Below are 18,385 nucleotides of genomic sequence, written 5' to 3'. Positions count from 1 at the left end.
GTTTTTCTGCTTGGACCTCGACGAGCAAGACTCCCTTGTGTTGTTCTCCGTCTCCTGCTGCTCCTTGGTCGAGTGATCACCAGAATAAGTTTTCTTCTGTTCCTCAGGTGCCCTAAGACTTGCTTTGAAAGGAAGATCACCATTTTCATCTCTTGTCCCTGGCGTAGGACAGAACAAATCTGCATGCCCTAAACGACCACATGAGAAACAGAAGTGGGGTATATGTTCATACTCTATATTGTAACAGTCCACCTTATCCCTCTTGGTCGATTCGATGACAATCCATCTGCGCAAAGGTTTAAGCACATCAATAGTCACTCCTTGCTCTGAGAAAACCTCCCACATGATCAATTTGAACGATAGTCGCCTGCTTATCAATCTGCCGGGCTATCACCAAACTGTTTTATCGTTCCTCAGGTTATAGGGTAAATTCAGTACCCTTATCCAAACCTGCAACTTATCGAACTTCAGTTCAGATGGTTGCATGTGTGTCTTGAAATCCTCTAGAATCACCGCATGTTTACTGTTATGCCACGGGGCTCCTTCCCAAACTCGATCATGATCGTGTCTGGACTCAAACTCAGCAGCAAACATATTCTCTCCCAAAGGGCGAAAGAACAGCCCCCTAGGGTTACCCCATGCTGAGCGAAGGGCATTGCCGATAGTCTGTATATGGAGAAGATAACGATGCAAGACCTTCCCTACTATTAGCCACTTCGTTGGTTCACCTTCATCAGCAGCATCATCGATCACCAGAGGCATTGCCTCCTCCTCGGATATGTCCAACTTTCCAAGTGCCTCCTCCATCTATGCTCTAAAAGAGCAGGGTGAAAGAGCGCCACTACGTTTCCATCCTTTGCCGGCAGATGATGTAGACATCCTCTCCGCGCTTCGCCGGTGCGCCCAGCCGATGAGATCTGCGGGCGCCCTCGACTCCACCTAACCCTAATCGCCGTCAGAGGGTTTTAGGGTTTTGTGGAAAAACTGAGTATGACGTGGCCATTTTTTATCCCCTTCTTATTGGCTAGTTCTACGGCTGCTAACACAGGACAAAATTACTGTTCTGACCTAAAAGGCTAACAAAATCCCTATTTGACCTTGTTTCAAAAAAAATCGATTTTGACTCTTTAGGTGACGCCAACATCCCTGGTGTCTGGGTTGCGAACCAGACGCCAGGAACCCTGGTGTCTGGCCCCTGGCCCGCACTGCCCGCCTGCCCGTTGACCTGCTGACGTGGCAAAGGGGCCAGACGCCAGGGACCCTGGCGTCTGGCCCTGGTAAGTGGATAACCCACGGGAAAGTGTGTGGGACCCACCCCACACACTTTCCCCAATCCACAACCCGAGCTTGAAGAACACTTGGAGCTCCCACACTCTCTCCCATCCCTCAAGCTCCCCCTCAAATCCTCTCCAAAAGGTGCATCCCTTAGGTGGATCTTTCCATCACTTTGTTGCTCTTGGTAATCTCCCCCAAATCATCCAATTATTTTTTGTTAAATCTTGTTATTTTGGTTGCATTTTATACATGTTCGTGGAACCCTAGTTTTTGTTTTCTCCCTTATGTTAGTGTGAATGGCTTGGTTAACTTTGATAATATAGTGATATGCATGGTGTGTAGTAGGAATATATGCTTGTTGAGTAGAAAGATTGGGGGTTAGGGTTAGTTAGTGATTAGGGTTAACTTTGCTTAGTGTGTGTTAATTAGTGATACTTTTTTGACCATGGCAATAATTTAGTGTTGATATGATTTGGATATAATGAGATGTATTTGGATAAACACCAATTCTCATTGAAGTCTTAAATGCATTCATGATATTTTTAGATGGAGAGACTTGTTAATGTTCATTACATGGACAAGGAGGCGTTCTTGAGTAACAATGCCGACACGGGTGAGGAACCATTGGTTTTTGGTACAAGCCCTAGCTATGAGGATGTTGTTGCAAAAGTGAGACAAGTCTTAAAGTGGATGGACACCAATGTTGATGTTAAGTTAATAGGAAGGTATGATGTTGGAGTTGGAGCCAAATCTTGCTTGAAAAGTATGCCTATCACCCCGGATTTGCATTGGGATGTATACAAGGAAAAAGTTTCCCAATCGGAAGACAAGTCACTTGAATTGTTTGCCACCAAGGTTGAATCTCCTCGGTTTACCTTTGATTTGAACCGGCATGTCTCTTCCCCAATGGATGACATGAGCGAGAGGACAATGGTGCCACTTGTTGAGCATAGGGTTGTGGTTGATGCCCCCAATGCTTATCGCCAACCACGTCCCCGTGTACCATCTATTAAAGCAAATGAGGTTGAGTTGTATGCCCCCAATGCTTCTAGCCAACCACCAACTAGCCAAGAAAATGAATTTGAGGTGATTGCTAGTGACGAAGTAATTCAAGAGGATGAAGATGCTTATGATGATGACGAAGAGCAAGAGGAAGGGTTTCATGGTAATGATGTTGGTGACTTGGATGCGTACATAGTGCAAAAGGACATGGATCGTGACTTTCCTTTTAGTCGTCAATATGCATATGACTCGGATGACGAGGGTCCAGTTGAACAGTTGGACGAGGATGGATTCACAAAGGAGGAAAACCAAATCCACTTTGAGCTGATGGGCTTAGAAAAAAGAACTCACTTGTTTAAAGATCTCAGCCTTGCCCATAAAGCTATTGTTGACGGTGGAATGAGAATGATGGCGATTGAGCCAACACCATGCCCAGATCCAGGAGAACCAAGGGTGGAGAATGAGGACAAGAATGCTTATTTGAAGAAAGGAGTGAAGTTTCTAAGCTTGCCTATGCTGAAGTTTTGGTTGGCTGACTATGCCATTCGAAACCATAGGCCAATTTATGTTGAGCACTCCTACATGAAGTTGCGTTACACCGTGGTGTGTGAGCAAGAAGGATGCCCATGGAAGGTTCATGCAAGAAAGCTTAAAGAAACCGAAGAATGGGTGTTAAAAAGTTGTGTTTCCACTCAGATGCAAACCTCCATCGAAACGACTTAGAAAGACACACCGTCAACTCACATCTGAGTATGTCGGATACAAATGGATGAAAGACATAGGCTTTGATCCCACAATGAAAGTGAGGTTTCTCATGCGGACGGTGAAAAAACAATTTGGTTATGAAGTCAAGTATGGGAAGGCATGGAAGGAAAAGGCAAATGCTATTAGGATGTTGTATAGTGATTATGAAGAAGCATACAACCAGCTCCCAAGGTTGTTGGCCGCGATTGCACATAGGAACCCGGGCATGTTTCATGTGGTCGAGGATCACGAGGGAGTGTTCCACCGTGCCTTTTGGAGTTATGGACAATGCGTGGAGGCGTTTCAGTATTGTCATCCGGTCTTGTCTATAGATGGCACGTTCTTGACCGGTAGATACAAGGGCACACTAATGGTAGCAATGGCGCACTCATCAAACGACAACGTGTTGCCGTGTGCATTTGCTTTGGTGCCTTCCGAGCACCAAGACAACTGGGAGTGGTTCATGGGTCATGTTAGGCACAACGTGATTGGGGCTAGGGAGGTATGCATCATATCGGACAGGCATCATGGCATACTCAAGGCAATGGACATTGTTATTCCAGGATTTCCAAAGCTTCACCACAGATGGTGCATGAGGCATTTCGTGGCCAACTTTTACCAGGCATGTAAGAGCAAGGAGCTCAGCAAAGACCTTACCCATGTATGTGTGGCCTTCACCACCCAAGGTTTCGATGCTCGGTACAACAAACTCTTTGCAGCGGTGAACGAAGGGGGAAAAGAGTTCTTAACTAGGAATTTAAGCGAGAAGCACAAGTGGGCACGCGCTCATGACGATGGTGGCAGGCGATATGGCGACATGACGAGCAATCTGGTAGAATGTTTCAACAATGTGCTGAAGGGTGCTCGTGCATTGCCGGTGACTGCAATAGTGGAGTACACATTCTTCAAGCTTAATGAGTACTTTCAGAGGCATTCTGAAGAGACTGCAAAATGGATAGGTGAAAAAAGGATTATCCGGAAAAGGTTGATGAATGGTTGCAGTTACAAGCAAGCAAGTCTTCACGGCAACAAGTTATCATATTCGACAGAACTGAAATGATCTATCAAATTGATGAGCCAGGTGGCACAACACGAGACGGTAGACAATATGGTGGTGCTGCATTTGAGGTGCGTCTGAAGACTCGATGGCGCCAGTGCGAGAGGCCTAGTAAGTATCATTGGCCATGCTCGCATTTGATAACGGCGGTGAAGGCGAGAAACATACATGTTTGTGATGGAAAAACCGTGCGGATGCAAGAGTTCCATGTGGTAGCTACTAGGTTGACATGGGCACCAAGATTTCACCCTTTCTTGGACCAATCACAGTGGCCTGAGTACCATGGCCCTCATATTAGGCCAGACCCTCTTCTGAAGGTGGAGACCAAGGGTAGAAGGAGAACTAAGAGGTTCAGGGGTGATATGGATGACCTGGCCGGATACACTGGCATGAAACAATTTGGTAGCGGTCATTACATGGAGGCTCCTGACACTATCAACTGTGGGGTGTGTGGTGAAGGGGGACACAATGAGCGGACATGCAAGAATAGGAAAACCAAAAAAAGAAAAACAAGTCGTGGAGGTGGCACCGATGGTGAATGAGGTGGAACAGGTGACGGTGGTGGTGGTCGAGGAAGCACAAGTGCTAGAGGTGGTGGTCAAGCAGGCACAAGTGCTAGAGGTGGTGGTTGAGCAAGCACAAGTGCTAGAGGTGGTGGTCGAGCAAGCACAAGTGCTAGAGGTGGTGGTGGTCGAAGGGGAAGCACAAGTGCTAGAGGTGGTGGTGGTCGGAGAGGAAGCACAAATGCTAGAGGTGGTGGTGGTCGGAGAGGAAGCACAAGTGCTAGAGGTGGTGGTGGTCGGAGAGGAATGGTTGATAATGGATCGGCCTTCGGTTATTTGCTTAATCCAGATGGTTGACCTAATAATAATGGTATATTATTTGTTCTTAAAATTCCTAGCATTTATTGATCTACTGTATTTTGTATCTCTTTGTGTCTTGTGCTAACAATTGTTCTTTTTGTAGGCATGGCTTCATCCGGTTCCAGGACGAGGCCGGCGTGCGCGGACCAAGAGGACATGCCGAAGACGTGGATGGAGGCCACGCTGGACAAGGAGAAGGAGAAGGATGTGCCCACACCACCATGTTGGTGTGGTGATGTTTGCAAGCTGAAGGTGTCCACGGACCGCAAGAAGTCATGGACAGAAGGTAGAAGGTTTTTCGTGTGTCCCAACTATGCACATGATCGTCGAAGGCCAACTAACGCATATGACATACCACCGGTATGTTGGGTGTACATACAAAAAACCTCATCAAGTTTGAACTCATATTACTAACAAAAACATGACTTTTATGTAGTCGCCTCCTCCACTTTGCAAGTACTTCACTTGGATAGATCACGAGGTACCAAAAGATGTCCAAGAGGATCAACATCGAGATTACTTACGGAGGCAGCGCCTGTTCGAGGAGTCCTTTGCACGGGGATTGGAGCATGAGCGTCGTGAGAAGGAGAAGAACGAGCGCAAGAAGCGTGATCAAGAGAGGGCACGCAAAGAGAAGGAGGCTCGTCAAGAAGAGAGGGCAAGAAAACTTGCAAGGGCTCGCGATGCACGAGAGGAGGACGAGGCACGTGACAAGAAGGGAAAGTGGCCCCGTACTACTCAATAGACAAATGGAAAGGCACCGGCATCGATGATGGAATATCGAGACTTTGTTTAATGTATGAACTTGTCATTCGAGACCGTGTGTGGTCATGAACTACTTATGTCATTTGAGACATCATGTGTGAACTTGTTATTCGAGACCTATTTAAAATTATGTGCAAACTATGCTTTTTTCATATTTTTGTTTGATTTCCAATGTTTAAAAATGTGTGCAACCTATTTGAAATTATGTGCAAACTATCCAGAGAGCATTTTGCCCATCCGAAAAGCGACAAGAACATGACCAGAGAGCATTTTGCCTATCCAGAGAGCCAGACGCCAGGAACTCTGGCGTCTGGCTCCATATCCAGACCAGACAAGACCAGACGCCAAGGTCCCTGGCGTCTGGCTCGTTTTGGTCACGCAGGAGACCAGACAGCTGTCTGATCATCCAGAAAGCCAGACGCCAAGGACCAGACGCCAAGGTTCCTGGTGTCTGGGTCCAGACCAGACGCCAGGGTGCCTGGCGTCTGGCTCGTTTTGGTCGCGCAGGAGACCAGACACCTGTCTGATCATCCAGAGAGCCAGACGCCAGGAACCCTGGCGTCTGGGTCCATATCCAGACCAGACGCCAAGGTCCCTGGCGTCTGGCTTGTTTTGGTCGCGTAGGAGACCAGCCACTTGTCTGATCTATCGCCCGATCTAGAGAGCCAGACGCCAGGCACCCTGGCGTCTGGGTCCATATCCAGACCAGACGCCAAGGTCCCTGGCGTCTGGCTCATTTTGGTCGCGCAGGAGACCAGACACTTGTCTAATCTGTCTGATGCCCGATCCAGAGAGCCAGACGCCAGGAACCCTGGCGTCTGGGTGTCCAGACCCAGACGCCAAAGTCCCTGGCGTCTGGCTCCCTATCCAGAGAGCAAGTTTCGAGTGGATAAGATTCTTTGGGCCCACCTCTAGCCCTCTCATCCATTCATCTCCACCTCTACCCCTCTCATTCCTTTCATCTCCACTCACTCTCACCTCTAGCCCTCTCATCCAATCACTCTCATCCAGTACCCTAACCCCCCCTCAAATCTCTCACGAATCGGTCTGGTTTCACCGTTGGATCTTCAGTATTTCGAAACTAGAAGGTAAATCAACTCCACCCCCATCTTTTGGTTGGTTTAATGCATCATAGTTTTGTGTAAACCCTAGTTTGTTCTCCTCGTGGTTTAATGTATCATAGGTTTGTGTGTTGTAGATGGCTAAGGGTACTCAGTGGGTGCTTAGCCCTGTTGTTCATGTCCTAGGCTTGTCTCCATGTGTTGTGCAAGTTAGTGAAGTGGACCTCACTTTAGATTGGTTGAAGACTAAATTCATGTTGAAGCAAGGGTTGAAGGAAGAGGATTTTGTGTACTATGTCAGCAGTAAGCAGTCAGATGGCCCCGGCCAAAGAAAATTGGTTGACATAACTGATGATGACAAGATTCAAGAAATGCTGCAAGAATGGGGATGGAAAAGGGTTGTTGACTTGCATTGCTACAGGAAACCAAGTTATATGTGATGTTCATGTCGTTTCAATTATCGTGGACCATCGTGGTTATGAACTACTTATGTCATTCGAGACTTTGTATGTGATGAACTTCTCATTCGAGACTATTTGTGTAATTTGAGATTATGTGATAACTATGTTTGTCATTTGCTATTATGTGAACACTAATGTTTTTCATTTGCTATTATGTGAACACTGATGTTTGTCATTTGCTATTATGTCATACTATAGGTGTTTGATAGAACAAAATATCTATGTGAACACTAATGATTGTCATTCGATACTACAGGTGTTTGATAGAAAAAAAACTAGTACACCAGGGCCAGACGCCATGGACCTTGGCGTCTGGCTGCCCTGTTTCTACTGTCCCATGCCTCCAGTCGACCACCAGACGCCAGGGATCGTGGCGTCTGGTCCCCTGACTTCATACCAGACACCAGGGATCCTGGCGTCTGGGACCCTGTACATTATTTTGTACTTATTTCACACAAGAAGATAGCACATATATAATAATATGACAGGTTCATAAAACACAGAAGATAGCACATTTCACAGAACTTTCACCATGACAAATTCTTGCATACAAACGACAACAAGTTCACAGATTTTTCATCACGACAAATTCATGCATACATAAGACACCAAGTGCATACATAAGACACCAAATTCAAGACAACCTTAAAAGTTTTTACCACAACACCAAGTTCATGCGTACAAACGCCACCTAGTTCATACACTTCCAAACAAGAAGCTCACTTCCTCCTTCCTCTCTTCACAAGTGCTGCAAGTGTAGGCTCCTCCTCTTCGCTAGCCTCCTCCTCCTCTTCGTTGTATGCCTCCTCCTCCGCCTCAATGTTGGCCTTATATCTTTGCATTCCTGTTGGGATAAGCTGATGAGGATACTCCGGACTATGGAATTGTGTGTTCCATGTCTTCTTTCTACCTTTCTTGCCCGGTGTCTTAGCTATGGCTTTGCCTTTCCTAGAGCGAGCATTGCCTTGTGTCAGTTGTGTAACATGTGATGGTTGTGGAGCATCAACATCATACTCATGATCCTCTTGATGTGTTGCATCATACTCATGCTCCTCATCTTGTGTTGGCTCCTCTTGATGTGATGGCTCCTCTTCATGGACCTCCTCCTCCATGTCCTTGTCGTTCTGGATATAACACCGTCTATTAGCTCTGGCGCGGGTACCAAGTGCATACACGTCACTGGACTGAGCACCATGGCAAGAAAGCATTGCTGCCATCTTATGGAACCGCTTCTTGAACTTCTGCAACAACACAAAATATGCTATGATATGAGATACAAATAAATAATCCGCGAAAAGAAACTTTTATAATATATTGGTCACACCTCCATCATGCTCCTAAGAGTCCTCTCAGATAATACACCACCAGGTGGATGACTCAGTGCAACATTGGCATCGTTGACGCACAGAAGCAACGATCTGCCCTGCAATTCATGAACACACCAAACTTATGTATTTGAAAGAAGACAACATGATGCATGCAAGTTTGTTAGAATAGGTCAAACAGACTACCATTTCGTCATGCATCGGTGCATAGTCAACGTGAGCCCCTTTGGTGTCTCTCACAGCCGTGTTGAAGGTATGATAACCTTCTGCAGTCTCCGGGTCTTCAGACACCAACTCCGACCACTCCTCGTGAGTCCAACCAGGCTTTAGCTTTAACCGGTAACGATCCGCATACCACACTTGATACTTCTGATATGCTGACTGATTGTGAGGTCTATTCTCTGATTGCACTAACGTGTCTCTTTGATTCCAAATTTCTATCCACGCACGGTGTTTGTTTGCCCAATCCGATATATCCTGATTGTTCCTTCGATCGAACCTACAAATGATGCACGGGACAAAGCATTAGCAATCATAGACTTATTCAATGCTCTACTACATACTCAAGGCATGCTTGCTCACCGATGCAGAGATAGCATTTCCTCGTTGCTCTCCTCAATTGGAATACCTTGTGTTCTTCCAAATTGTCTCGCCACACGGTCGACAAAGTGCCATTCAATTGCGAAGAAGCATATCATTGGGCACCTTGCCCGCCAAAGATGGCTATCACGCGTGCACATCTCATTAAGATCATAGTCACGATCTTCCATATAAGGCAACCAATGTACCTGCAAAACAAAGAGATACATTGTTAGATACAAGTTTCATTCTTGACTAAATTTGGTCTCATCGAACTTCTCTATACCTGCTCAGCAGTCAAGGTGTCCAGCTCGTTCATATAGCACTTGTATCGCACATGCGAGCTTCCTGTGTACACTGTCACTTGTTCCCAATAGTAAGCAAGCGTAGGGCACCGATATGGATCATCATCATGCAACCCATCTGGATTACCCCGTGGGTTTGCCATATTGGGGTCCTTGATATCGGGCCGTCCAACCGGGATCCGCTCCCACATCCACACGGATAGGCTCCAAACAAACCCAGCCAATGAGGATGTATCTCCCTTCCTGCGACACGCCAAGTCAAGCTGCAATCAAACAAACATGTTAGATATGGAGGAGCATGACAAATGCAAGTTAAATGGTTGCAAATATCTCTTACCTGACGATACAAATATGCTAGTGCGGCCGAACCCCAGCTATACTGGGTATCCCAGTTATTGAGTAGCTCCAGGAACATCCAGAGGGCCGAGTTCCCGGTTGCATCTGAGAAGACTACCTTGGTTAGCACATACCAAAGATAGGACCGCGCGTACTGCTGCACAACCACGTCATTAGCACCCTGAGGACACGGATTGATGTTTCCTCTAACCGCTTTTAGCCAAGAATGCCTCACTCTCGCGGTATCGGCCTTGCCTTCCTCAGGGGCATCGGGCTGAACACCAATTAAAATGCCAGTCCGTTCTCGCCAATTAACGGCACTGACACGACCGGTAACAGCTTGTCCGTTGATAGGAAGGCCGCTTATCATAGCCATGTCCTCAAGGGTCATCGTCATCTCCCCAAATGGAAGGTGGAACGAGTGAGTCTCCGGCCTCCAACGATCCACAAGTGCGGTCAGCGCCGCGTGGTTCACCGGCGGAGCGCGTCGCTTAAACTGCAACACGGATGGGAGAAGACCCAATCTCCGAATATAAAGCTCGTACCGCGGGTCGTAAGTAAAGTCATCAGCCGAATGTCCCCTCATGCGCATAGCAACTACAAGCTGCAAATAAAGTGATGTTTTAATCAATACAAGAACACAAATGAGAAACAACGAAAATTGATAAGTCTTGCTTCTTACATGTCCGTTCTCAATGGCACGAGCACGATGCTCCTTATCCCACTCATCGATTAATCCGTCATACCAAGATCCATCACCATCCGCCATCCTACAAAACAAATCACAAACATCTATGAATACATGAACAATATCAAACAATACAATTTTCTTCTCCAAGTTATGCCATATGAACACACCATTCTTCTCAAACATAACCACATCATTTTTTTTCTTCTTCATATGCACACATAATTCTTCTCAAACATACCAACATCATCTCAAGCAAATAAATTTGTCAAATAATATGGTGTCACATATGCAAATAAATATCATCTAGAGTACCAAATTTCACCATGTGTTTTGCAAATAAAGTATGCCAACAATAGGATTATCTACACATAGAGACATCATATTTAAATTCAACTGTATTGTTATACCACATACACACATCATCTATCAAACCAAATTATCAAACAAGTCTATTTTACATACAAAAATCATGTATCCATCACCCCTCTTAGTTCAAAAAAATTTGTCCTATGGGCAACATATGCACAAAACGGAATTGATTTTGCCTACATGTTCAACTACACATCATTTACTGCCTACCAAATCATCTATCAACTACAAACAATTTCCTAAAACAAAGAAACCATCTACTCATCTAACATCACCTAGTGTTGAATAATGCATCAAAAAGAAGAGGACTCAACCCAAATAAATTGGAGGGAATGGGGGAGAATACCTCAAGGATGCTTGGGGGCCTCAGATCCACAAATTTGGATGAAGGATGGAGTAGATCAAGGGGGGATTTGGTGTGAGGGAGAAGAGGGGCGAAGGAGAGAAGCCCTCTGTTCGTCTATTCGTGCGCCGCTAGGAGAGGAAAAGAGATGGGTGGTTGGGCTCGGCCCGCGGGGATTATCCACTTATCAGGGCCAGACGCCAGGGTCCCTGGCGTCTGGCCCCTTTGCCACGTCAGCAGGTCAACGGGCAGCGGGCAGTGCGGGCCAGGGGCCATATGCCAGGGTTCCTGGCGTCTGGTTCGCAACCCAGACGCCAGGGATGTTGGCGTCACCTAAAGAGGTCAAAATCAATATATATTTTTTGGATGTGTCTGGCTGGCGGCTGTTGGCTCGCTAGCGGTAGCGAGCGGCCGGCTAGAAAAGGAAAATTCTTGTCCCCCGTTCCCAGAAATGAAGGCCTCCTTCCGACTGCAAATTTCGTTGGCTCGATAGCGCTCGCGAGCGGCCGCCAGCCACTAGACCCTGTTTGTGGTGGGGAATGCTGGGCAGTCAGATTTCCTAATCACGATTTGTGGTGCGGTGCGTATTGGTCCTTGGTTTTCCATGCCCTTTCTTCCATGTCCGACCTGACACACGGGTGTGGTCCCCTTGCTGCCATAGCTTTTGATTCCTTTTTGCATGCGTGTGTTGGTTTTGACCTTCGCTGCAGCTCCACATGCTATTTGCTGCCATCATGTAATTATTTGTCTAAAATACTGATGTATTTAGACACATTTTAGTGTTAGGTGCATTTTTATTTAGACAAATACAAGACAACTAATTTGGTACAAGACACCACTAGTATTTAGAAAAATTAACACCATGGCTACTGTTTTGCGGCCCCTGTAGTGAAACCAACTTTTGCCTAGATGTGTGCAAATAGACACAAGGGAGTAGTTTTGCAGATAGCCCAAACTAGAAACATGGACTGGATGTTCCTGTTTGTGCAACTAATCACAGTTCCAACAATGCCAACTTTTTATGCAATGTGTGCAACCAAACAACCAAATACTAGAAAATATGGACTGGATGTACTGTTTGTGCAGAAAGAAGCACATATTTGCGCAACTAAAAAAACATGGATTCCAAAAGAAACCTTTTTATGCCATGTGTGCAAATAGAAGGCTATATTTGTGCCAACTAAAACATGGATCCAAAACCAACTTTTCCTTCTATGTGTGCAACCAAACAGCCAAGACTAGAAAAGAGATGTGCAAACTAACCATGGATCCAAAAGCCAGCTTTTGTTGTAAATGTGTGCAATCAACACACACAGACATGGATGTGTGCAGTCTGTGCAAAAAAAACATATTTGTGCAACTAAACATGAATCTAAAGCCAACTTTTGTTGTAAATGTGTGCTACTAAAACATGAATCCAGGCCTCCAAACAGCTTGTGGCAGAGGGGGGGGGACTTTTGTAATGGGCTCAACTTATTGTTCAACTTCACCAACCTCCCAGGAGATGCCCTTATCCTACCAGCTTGTGACTGTCGTTCTGCATTATCTTCTTCATTACCCTCACCCCCCTGCACAATATCATGAAGGTGAAAAAAGGTGATTAGTTAACACTGCATAATTTTTTTGTTGTTCTTTAGAAATCTGGATTAAAAAAGTTGAGGATGCCAACACAGTATTTTGTTTACTGTGCAACTAGAAATGCTAAGGATGCCAACTAAATACATACGCTTGTGCAACTAGAAAAAGTCTTGAGTATGTCAACTAGTTAGAAAAGTATTGTGCAACTAGAATTGTCGAGGATGCCAATTAATTGGATACTACTGTGCAAGTATAAAGTCTGAGGGTGCCAAAGATACTCTTGGGCAACCCTCAAATTTTTTGGAGATGAGACTAAATTATATACTGTTGTGCAACTAGAATGGCTGAGGATGTCAACATTATCTGCTTCATTTCTCTCATTCCGTTGAAAATATCTTGGGGTTTGCAAAAAAAGGCAGAGGTGATTAGTTATCATTACATACAAATATTTGTTCTCTGGAAAACTAGATTAAAAAGTTGAGGATGGCAACTTGATATCCTGTTTGTTCTCCAACTAGAAATGCTGGTGATGACAACTAATGAGATATTCTTGTGTGACTAGATATGCTGATGATGCCAACTAATGAGATATTCTTGTGCAACTAGAGAGGCTGAGGATGTCAACTACTTGGATAATGTTGTCCAACTAGAATTGCAGAGGGTGCCAACTAAATAGATACTCTTATGCAACTAGAAAGCCTGAGGGTGCCAAGTCATTAGATACTGTTGGGCAATCCTCAACTTTTTTAAGATGAGACTAATCTGAGTCTTGTGCAACTAGAGAAGCCAAGGATGTCAACTAGTTGTATAATGTTGTCCAACTAGAATTACTGAGGTTGCCAACTAATTAGATACTATTGTGCAACTAGAAAGCCTGAGGATGCCAAGTCGTTACATACTCTTGGGACAATTCTAAAAAACTTGAAGATGGCAATGGTGAGCAACTGAGAAAGTTGAGCATGCCAATGCTTAATTAGTCCTTCTGCAACTATGTATGAAAATTAATACACTTGGCTGCCTGTATGTGGAGTAAAAAATATTCCTGATGGAATTTTATGTTACCTCAGCGGCTGCTGCAGAAGATGTGGCATCTACCCCTTTGGATACTGCCTTCATGCGCACCTTTCTTCTCTACAGTTTTACTAAGAGGAATCTTTCGCCACCCTAAAGTTGTGTAAGGAAAAAATTAACAAGCATAAGGGGTTGAGAAAAAATTAAACATGTATGTGTGCCATATAAAAAACCTAAAGAACAAAAGAAAAATGAAGGAAAATAAATTCCAAAGGACTGTTGTTCTCCACTCACATCGTCATCCTCTCCATCCCCGTCCTTATCATCGCCATGCGGCTGTCGCTTAGCAGCCCTTTTTGAGTGCCGCCGTGAGATCGGATTTGCAGAACCCTACAATGAACAAAAACATTGGGATGTTAAGAGGGTAAAAGAAAAGGGCATAATAAAAATGGTCAGAGGATAAAACCCAAAAAATTAAAGTGGTAATAGGGCAAAAAGAAAAAAAATGGGAACCTCTGTTTCATTGTCAGGCACATCTCCTTCTCCAGCCATTTTGGTCTCTGCAATAAAAAAATGCGAACAATGTATTAATCAAATTAACAGAAGTTGCACAGGGGAGAGAAAATGTGGTGGGTTGGCTACTTTTATATATGAAGTTGGCTAGTTTGAATTAAAAGAAAAGTTGCACATGATTTGCTGCCTAGTTGAACAAAAAATAAGTGCCACCAAAAACACAATACTCCATCGGAAGAAAAATTAAGTTGGTTATTTTTAACATAAGGTTGGTAAGTTCTATCTAACAAGTTGCACAAAGGGGGCTGCCCGGTTGCACAAAAATGGCTAAAAAAGGAAACAAATCTGCAAACTCCTACACTATTGCAGGCCAACTGAGCAGCCCGCCGAGCATATTGTGTGTGTGCGACTAAACATTATTGTGTGTGCAACTAGACTACATTGCAGGCCAACTGAGCATATGTGTGTGCAACTAGTCCTGTCAACTAAATATCAATGTGTGTACAACTAGATTACATTGCAGGCCAACTGAGCATATGTGTGTGCAACTAATCCTACCAACTAAACAACAAATGTGTGTGCAACTAAATTACATTTGCAGGCCAACTGAGCATATATGTGTGTGTGTGCAAAAACACCCCAGAGTGCATGAACAAGCTTTTATGCAATGTAGTCAACTTCCCTGCCATTTTTGTGCAACTACATAATCTAACTAGCCAACTACATAATGCTCTCCGTGCAGCTACCCAGATCTTTCAAGTAAATACATAGGGGAGTGGGTGCACCACCACCTAGTATCTCGTCGTGTAGTCCCAACGCAACACACATTGGGACTGAAGTAAGAAATCCATCCCTATGCCCCACCTACCCACCACAGCCATGGCGACCGGAACCTCACTGGAAACTGCAGCTGCAGACACGAAACACCAAATCTGGGGCCTAGGTCGTCCTTCGTGTAGGAGCTTGGAGGCGTGACGCCCGACCGGCAAGCTCGACTGCCAATGCATATTTTTACCACAACAACGTTTCAGCCTGTAAATCATGGACGCCCAAAAGCCCATGTTATCTAAAGTAGCTGAAAATGAGACAACCACAAGTACACCCAAAGAGGCTGAACGCTTGAGGAGTCATCTGTAGTCCAGAACACTGAACCTAGACCATGTGGTAAACCTGCACTTATAACAAACTGAGAAGACATCTGTAGTCCTCTCATGGTAATTGCTATGAGCATATCTACTCTCCTACAGTGATCCCAAAACCAAACTTCTACTTCTTCTTTGAACGGTCAATGTGTGTCACAAACTACAAGTTCAGAAGATAGTAATCCAAAAATATCAGCACATTCATTGCTGGGAGGAAACATTTTTATCGGAACAGTCATATACTACAACTCATATTTCTTCGGAGCTGCACATACCTCTGCCGACAGAAGAAAGTTGGCACATATGTTCAATCTCCCATCCAAGTATGCAGCAACAACACCTAGATGGCACTGTAATCGACCGTCGGCGTTGGGGACCTAGGGAAACAGGCCCCCTGACCGCGGCATGCGTCGCTAGGAGGAGGTAGCAGGAGGGGAACGGCCGGGCGCGTGCTAGGCGCGTCGCGCGTCGCCAGGAGTAGGCAAGTGGAGGAGGCGGCCGGGGTGTACTTGGCGCTGGGAGGTGGCTGGAGAAGTGCGGCGGCCAAGCGCGTAGCCGAAAGGAGGACCGCGGCGGCCCTTTCCCGTCGGGGCTGCGGCGGCTGGGCGACCCCTGCTCCTGCTCATAGAAAGAGCAAGGAGGAGACGGCGGCACTGCTGGTCCGGCTTGCCGGCTGATCTGCTCTCCAGGCTCGTTCGGTCCGCCGCCTCGCCTCGACCTCCCTAGCCGCTGCCTCACCGGATCTGATCTAGACAAGGAAAAGAGGATAAGGAAAGGCTTTTTTCTCGGAGAGAAAGTAGTGAAGGGAGGATAGTGCGTGGGCTCTGAGCCTCCGACCAGATAACACCTGCGCTTGCGGGCCGATGGATTCGACGCTCGACCAAATAGTGCATGTGCATTTTTAAGATTTTAGGATTTTTTTTTGAAACGAGATTAAATAAGGATTTTGTTAGCCTTTTAGGTCAGAACGGTAATTTTGTCCGCTAACACACGACTCGCACCTAGTCTACTTTTGGGACGTTTGAGTGCAGCGCACCCGAACTGCCCACAGAGCTAACAAACTATCCAACCAACCCACCACTGACACGTATGCCCCAACGCGATCCGACCCCACAGTTCGGTCACCTCGTTCGAACTACCGGAGCTGCCTCGCACCACTCGGCCCCAGCTGCTCTGACTTCTCCCCCACCCCACTGACACTCTTTCACGTCGGCGACTCACCCCCCACCCTTCGAGTCACGCGGCACCTACTAATGGCCGCGGGATCTTGCCGCCCGCACCGCCGGAGATGAAGCCCCGCCACCTCCCGCCGGTCCTTGTACTCGCCTTGCTTTCCCTCCTCTCCCTCTCCCTCCGCCGCCACCTCACCCCCCTACAGCTGCCGCTTCGTCCCGCCGCCGGGGACCCGCTCCTTCGTCGCCTCGCCGCGGTGGAAGGCGTGGGATCCGAGCAAGTCCTCGCCGACGCGGCTGCACTGCTCGTGAATGGCTCGATATCCACGTTCCCCAGCCTTGGCAACCGCCAGCGCCTCCTCTACCTCCGCCTCCCGTACGTCCGCTCCGCCCGCGGCCCGCCGAGGCCGAGGACCGTGTCCCGCCTCCGCATCCCCGCCGAGGCACTCCCCTCCGACGAATCCCTGCTCGCGTCCTTCCGCACGTCTCTCCACTCCTTCCTCCTCGCCCACCACCGCCGCCGCCGGGGCGGAACCGGTAATGTGGCCAGCGTCATGAGCGAGCTCGCCGGCGTCCTCGGGCGGCGCTTCCCGACCTGCGCGGTCGTAGGGAATAGTGGCGGGCTCCTCGGCTCCGGCCGCGGACCGCAGATCGACGCGCACGAGCTCGTCATCCGCCTCAACAACGCACGCGTGGCCGGCTTCGTCGCCGACGTCGGCGCCAAAACCTCGCTCTCCTTCGTCAACTCCAACATCCTCCACCTCTGCGCGTCCCGCAGTGCCGCCACCGCCGCAGGCTGCGGGTGCCACCCGTATGGCCCCACCGTGCCCATGGCCATGTACATCTGCCAGCCCGCGCACCTCCTGGACGCCCTCATCTGCAACGCAACCGCCACCCACGCCTCCCCATTCCCGCTCCTCGTCACCGACGCGCGCCTGGACACGCTCTCGGCGCGCATTGCCAAGTACTACTCGATCCGGCGATTCGTGTCGGACACGGGTGCTCCGGCGAGCAACTGGACCCGGAAGCACGACGAGAGGTACTTCCACTATTCGTCAGGTATGCAGGCGGTGGTGATGGCGCTGGGGGTATGCGAGGAACTGAGCCTATTCGGGTTCGGCAAGCCGGCAGGGGCCAAGCACCATTATCACACGAACCAGAAGAAGGAGCTGGACCTGCACGACTACCAGGCGGAGTACGATTTCTACGGCGACCTCCAGGCGCGGCCGGAGATGGTGCCGTTCCTTGACGAGGCCCAAGGCTTCACGGTGCCGCCGGTCAGGTTGTACTGGTGAGGCTGCCTTAACTGTGTGTATTACTGTGTTGTTGTAAAATTGATACTACTACACTTGATTCACAAAATGTCAATTTAGCCGACAGAGAATTGTAAATTAGGGGCAATGGAAATGAAAGTCTCACTGAAATTTGTAAGCAGAAATGTAGGCCAGTTTGACGACCAGATGGTTATGATGGAATCCGCAAGTTCTTGTTTGTACTATTATGTTTTGGACTGTTGCTGCACCTGTCAGTTGTCAAAATGGTTAGCACTAGCTGACAATAACCGAAGTTGTTTACACTCTGCTTTAAACAGGAAAGTAACGTAGACTATTCAGTTTGGTAGCCTACCATGTTTTGTTTGGAACAAAATACAGTGCTGATTTCATTAAGTGAGGAGAGTGAGTAGCCTACTTTGTTTCGTTTCTGTTGCAGCTATATTTTTTCAGCTATAAACACAAAATGTTGATTTCTCATTACAAGATTGGCCAGCAAAATATCTGGTAAGTCCAATGTGG

The 18,385-nt window shown here is 47.0% G+C and overlaps 4 protein-coding genes across 4 annotated transcripts; 3 read left to right on the top strand and 1 right to left on the bottom strand.

Annotated features, from left to right (window-relative positions):
- Nucleotides 1-3,073: 3,073 nt before the first annotated feature.
- Nucleotides 3,074-4,081, top strand: LOC147971084 (uncharacterized). The gene has a single exon (XM_087523813.1). The coding sequence runs from the start codon at nucleotides 3,074-3,076 to the stop codon at nucleotides 4,079-4,081; it is 1,008 nt and encodes a 335-aa protein (XP_087379939.1).
- Nucleotides 4,082-5,046: 965 nt separating this feature from the next.
- Nucleotides 5,047-5,686, top strand: LOC147971083 (uncharacterized). The gene is made up of 2 exons (XM_087522735.1): nucleotides 5,047-5,301; nucleotides 5,378-5,686. The coding sequence occupies exons 1-2, from the start codon at nucleotides 5,047-5,049 to the stop codon at nucleotides 5,684-5,686; spliced, it is 564 nt and encodes a 187-aa protein (XP_087378861.1).
- A 2,210-nt stretch (nucleotides 5,687-7,896) lies between these two features.
- LOC147971082 (serine/threonine-protein phosphatase 7 long form homolog) lies at nucleotides 7,897-11,275 on the bottom strand. Its single transcript, XM_087522734.1, has 8 exons — nucleotides 11,180-11,275; nucleotides 10,456-10,543; nucleotides 9,775-10,377; nucleotides 9,419-9,700; nucleotides 9,136-9,341; nucleotides 8,740-9,052; nucleotides 8,553-8,651; nucleotides 7,897-8,469 (listed from the first exon to the last, which is right to left on the bottom strand). The coding sequence occupies exons 2-8, from the start codon at nucleotides 10,540-10,542 to the stop codon at nucleotides 7,948-7,950; spliced, it is 2,112 nt and encodes a 703-aa protein (XP_087378860.1). The 5' UTR covers nucleotide 10,543; nucleotides 11,180-11,275; the 3' UTR covers nucleotides 7,897-7,947.
- Nucleotides 11,276-16,587: 5,312 nt separating this feature from the next.
- Nucleotides 16,588-18,090, top strand: LOC125555830 (sialyltransferase-like protein 2). The gene has a single exon (XM_048718663.2). The coding sequence runs from the start codon at nucleotides 16,709-16,711 to the stop codon at nucleotides 17,885-17,887; it is 1,179 nt and encodes a 392-aa protein (XP_048574620.2). The 5' UTR covers nucleotides 16,588-16,708; the 3' UTR covers nucleotides 17,888-18,090.
- The last annotated feature ends 295 nt before the right edge of the window (nucleotides 18,091-18,385 follow it).

Source organism: Triticum urartu, chromosome 5A (assembly GCF_056163025.1).
Source record: "Triticum urartu cultivar PI428250 chromosome 5A, HENAU_Tu73, whole genome shotgun sequence".
Classification (NCBI taxonomy): domain Eukaryota; kingdom Viridiplantae; phylum Streptophyta; class Magnoliopsida; order Poales; family Poaceae; genus Triticum; species Triticum urartu.
The sequence above is the reverse complement of the archived record's forward strand: the minus strand, read 5'-3'. Positions and strand labels throughout refer to the sequence as shown.

What these genes read in the sequence shown, in the direction of transcription:
- LOC147971084 (XM_087523813.1), top strand. Translation starts at nt 3,074, where the DNA reads ATGAAAGTGAGGTTTCTCATGCGGACGGTGAAAAAACAATTTGGTTAT.
- LOC147971083 (XM_087522735.1), top strand. Translation starts at nt 5,047, where the DNA reads ATGGCTTCATCCGGTTCCAGGACGAGGCCGGCGTGCGCGGACCAAGAG. An exon ending in ACGCATATGACATACCACCG is followed by an intron (nt 5,302 to 5,377) that starts GTATGTTGGGTG and finishes ACTTTTATGTAG; the next exon opens with TCGCCTCCTCCACTTTGCAA.
- LOC147971082 (XM_087522734.1), bottom strand. Translation starts at nt 10,542, where the DNA reads ATGGCGGATGGTGATGGATCTTGGTATGACGGATTAATCGATGAGTGG. An exon ending in ACACCTTGACTGCTGAGCAG is followed by an intron (nt 9,342 to 9,418) that starts GTATAGAGAAGT and finishes TTTGTTTTGCAG; the next exon opens with GTACATTGGTTGCCTTATAT. An exon ending in CTCTTAGGAGCATGATGGAG is followed by an intron (nt 8,470 to 8,552) that starts GTGTGACCAATA and finishes GTGTTGTTGCAG; the next exon opens with AAGTTCAAGAAGCGGTTCCA.
- LOC125555830 (XM_048718663.2), top strand. Translation starts at nt 16,709, where the DNA reads ATGAAGCCCCGCCACCTCCCGCCGGTCCTTGTACTCGCCTTGCTTTCC.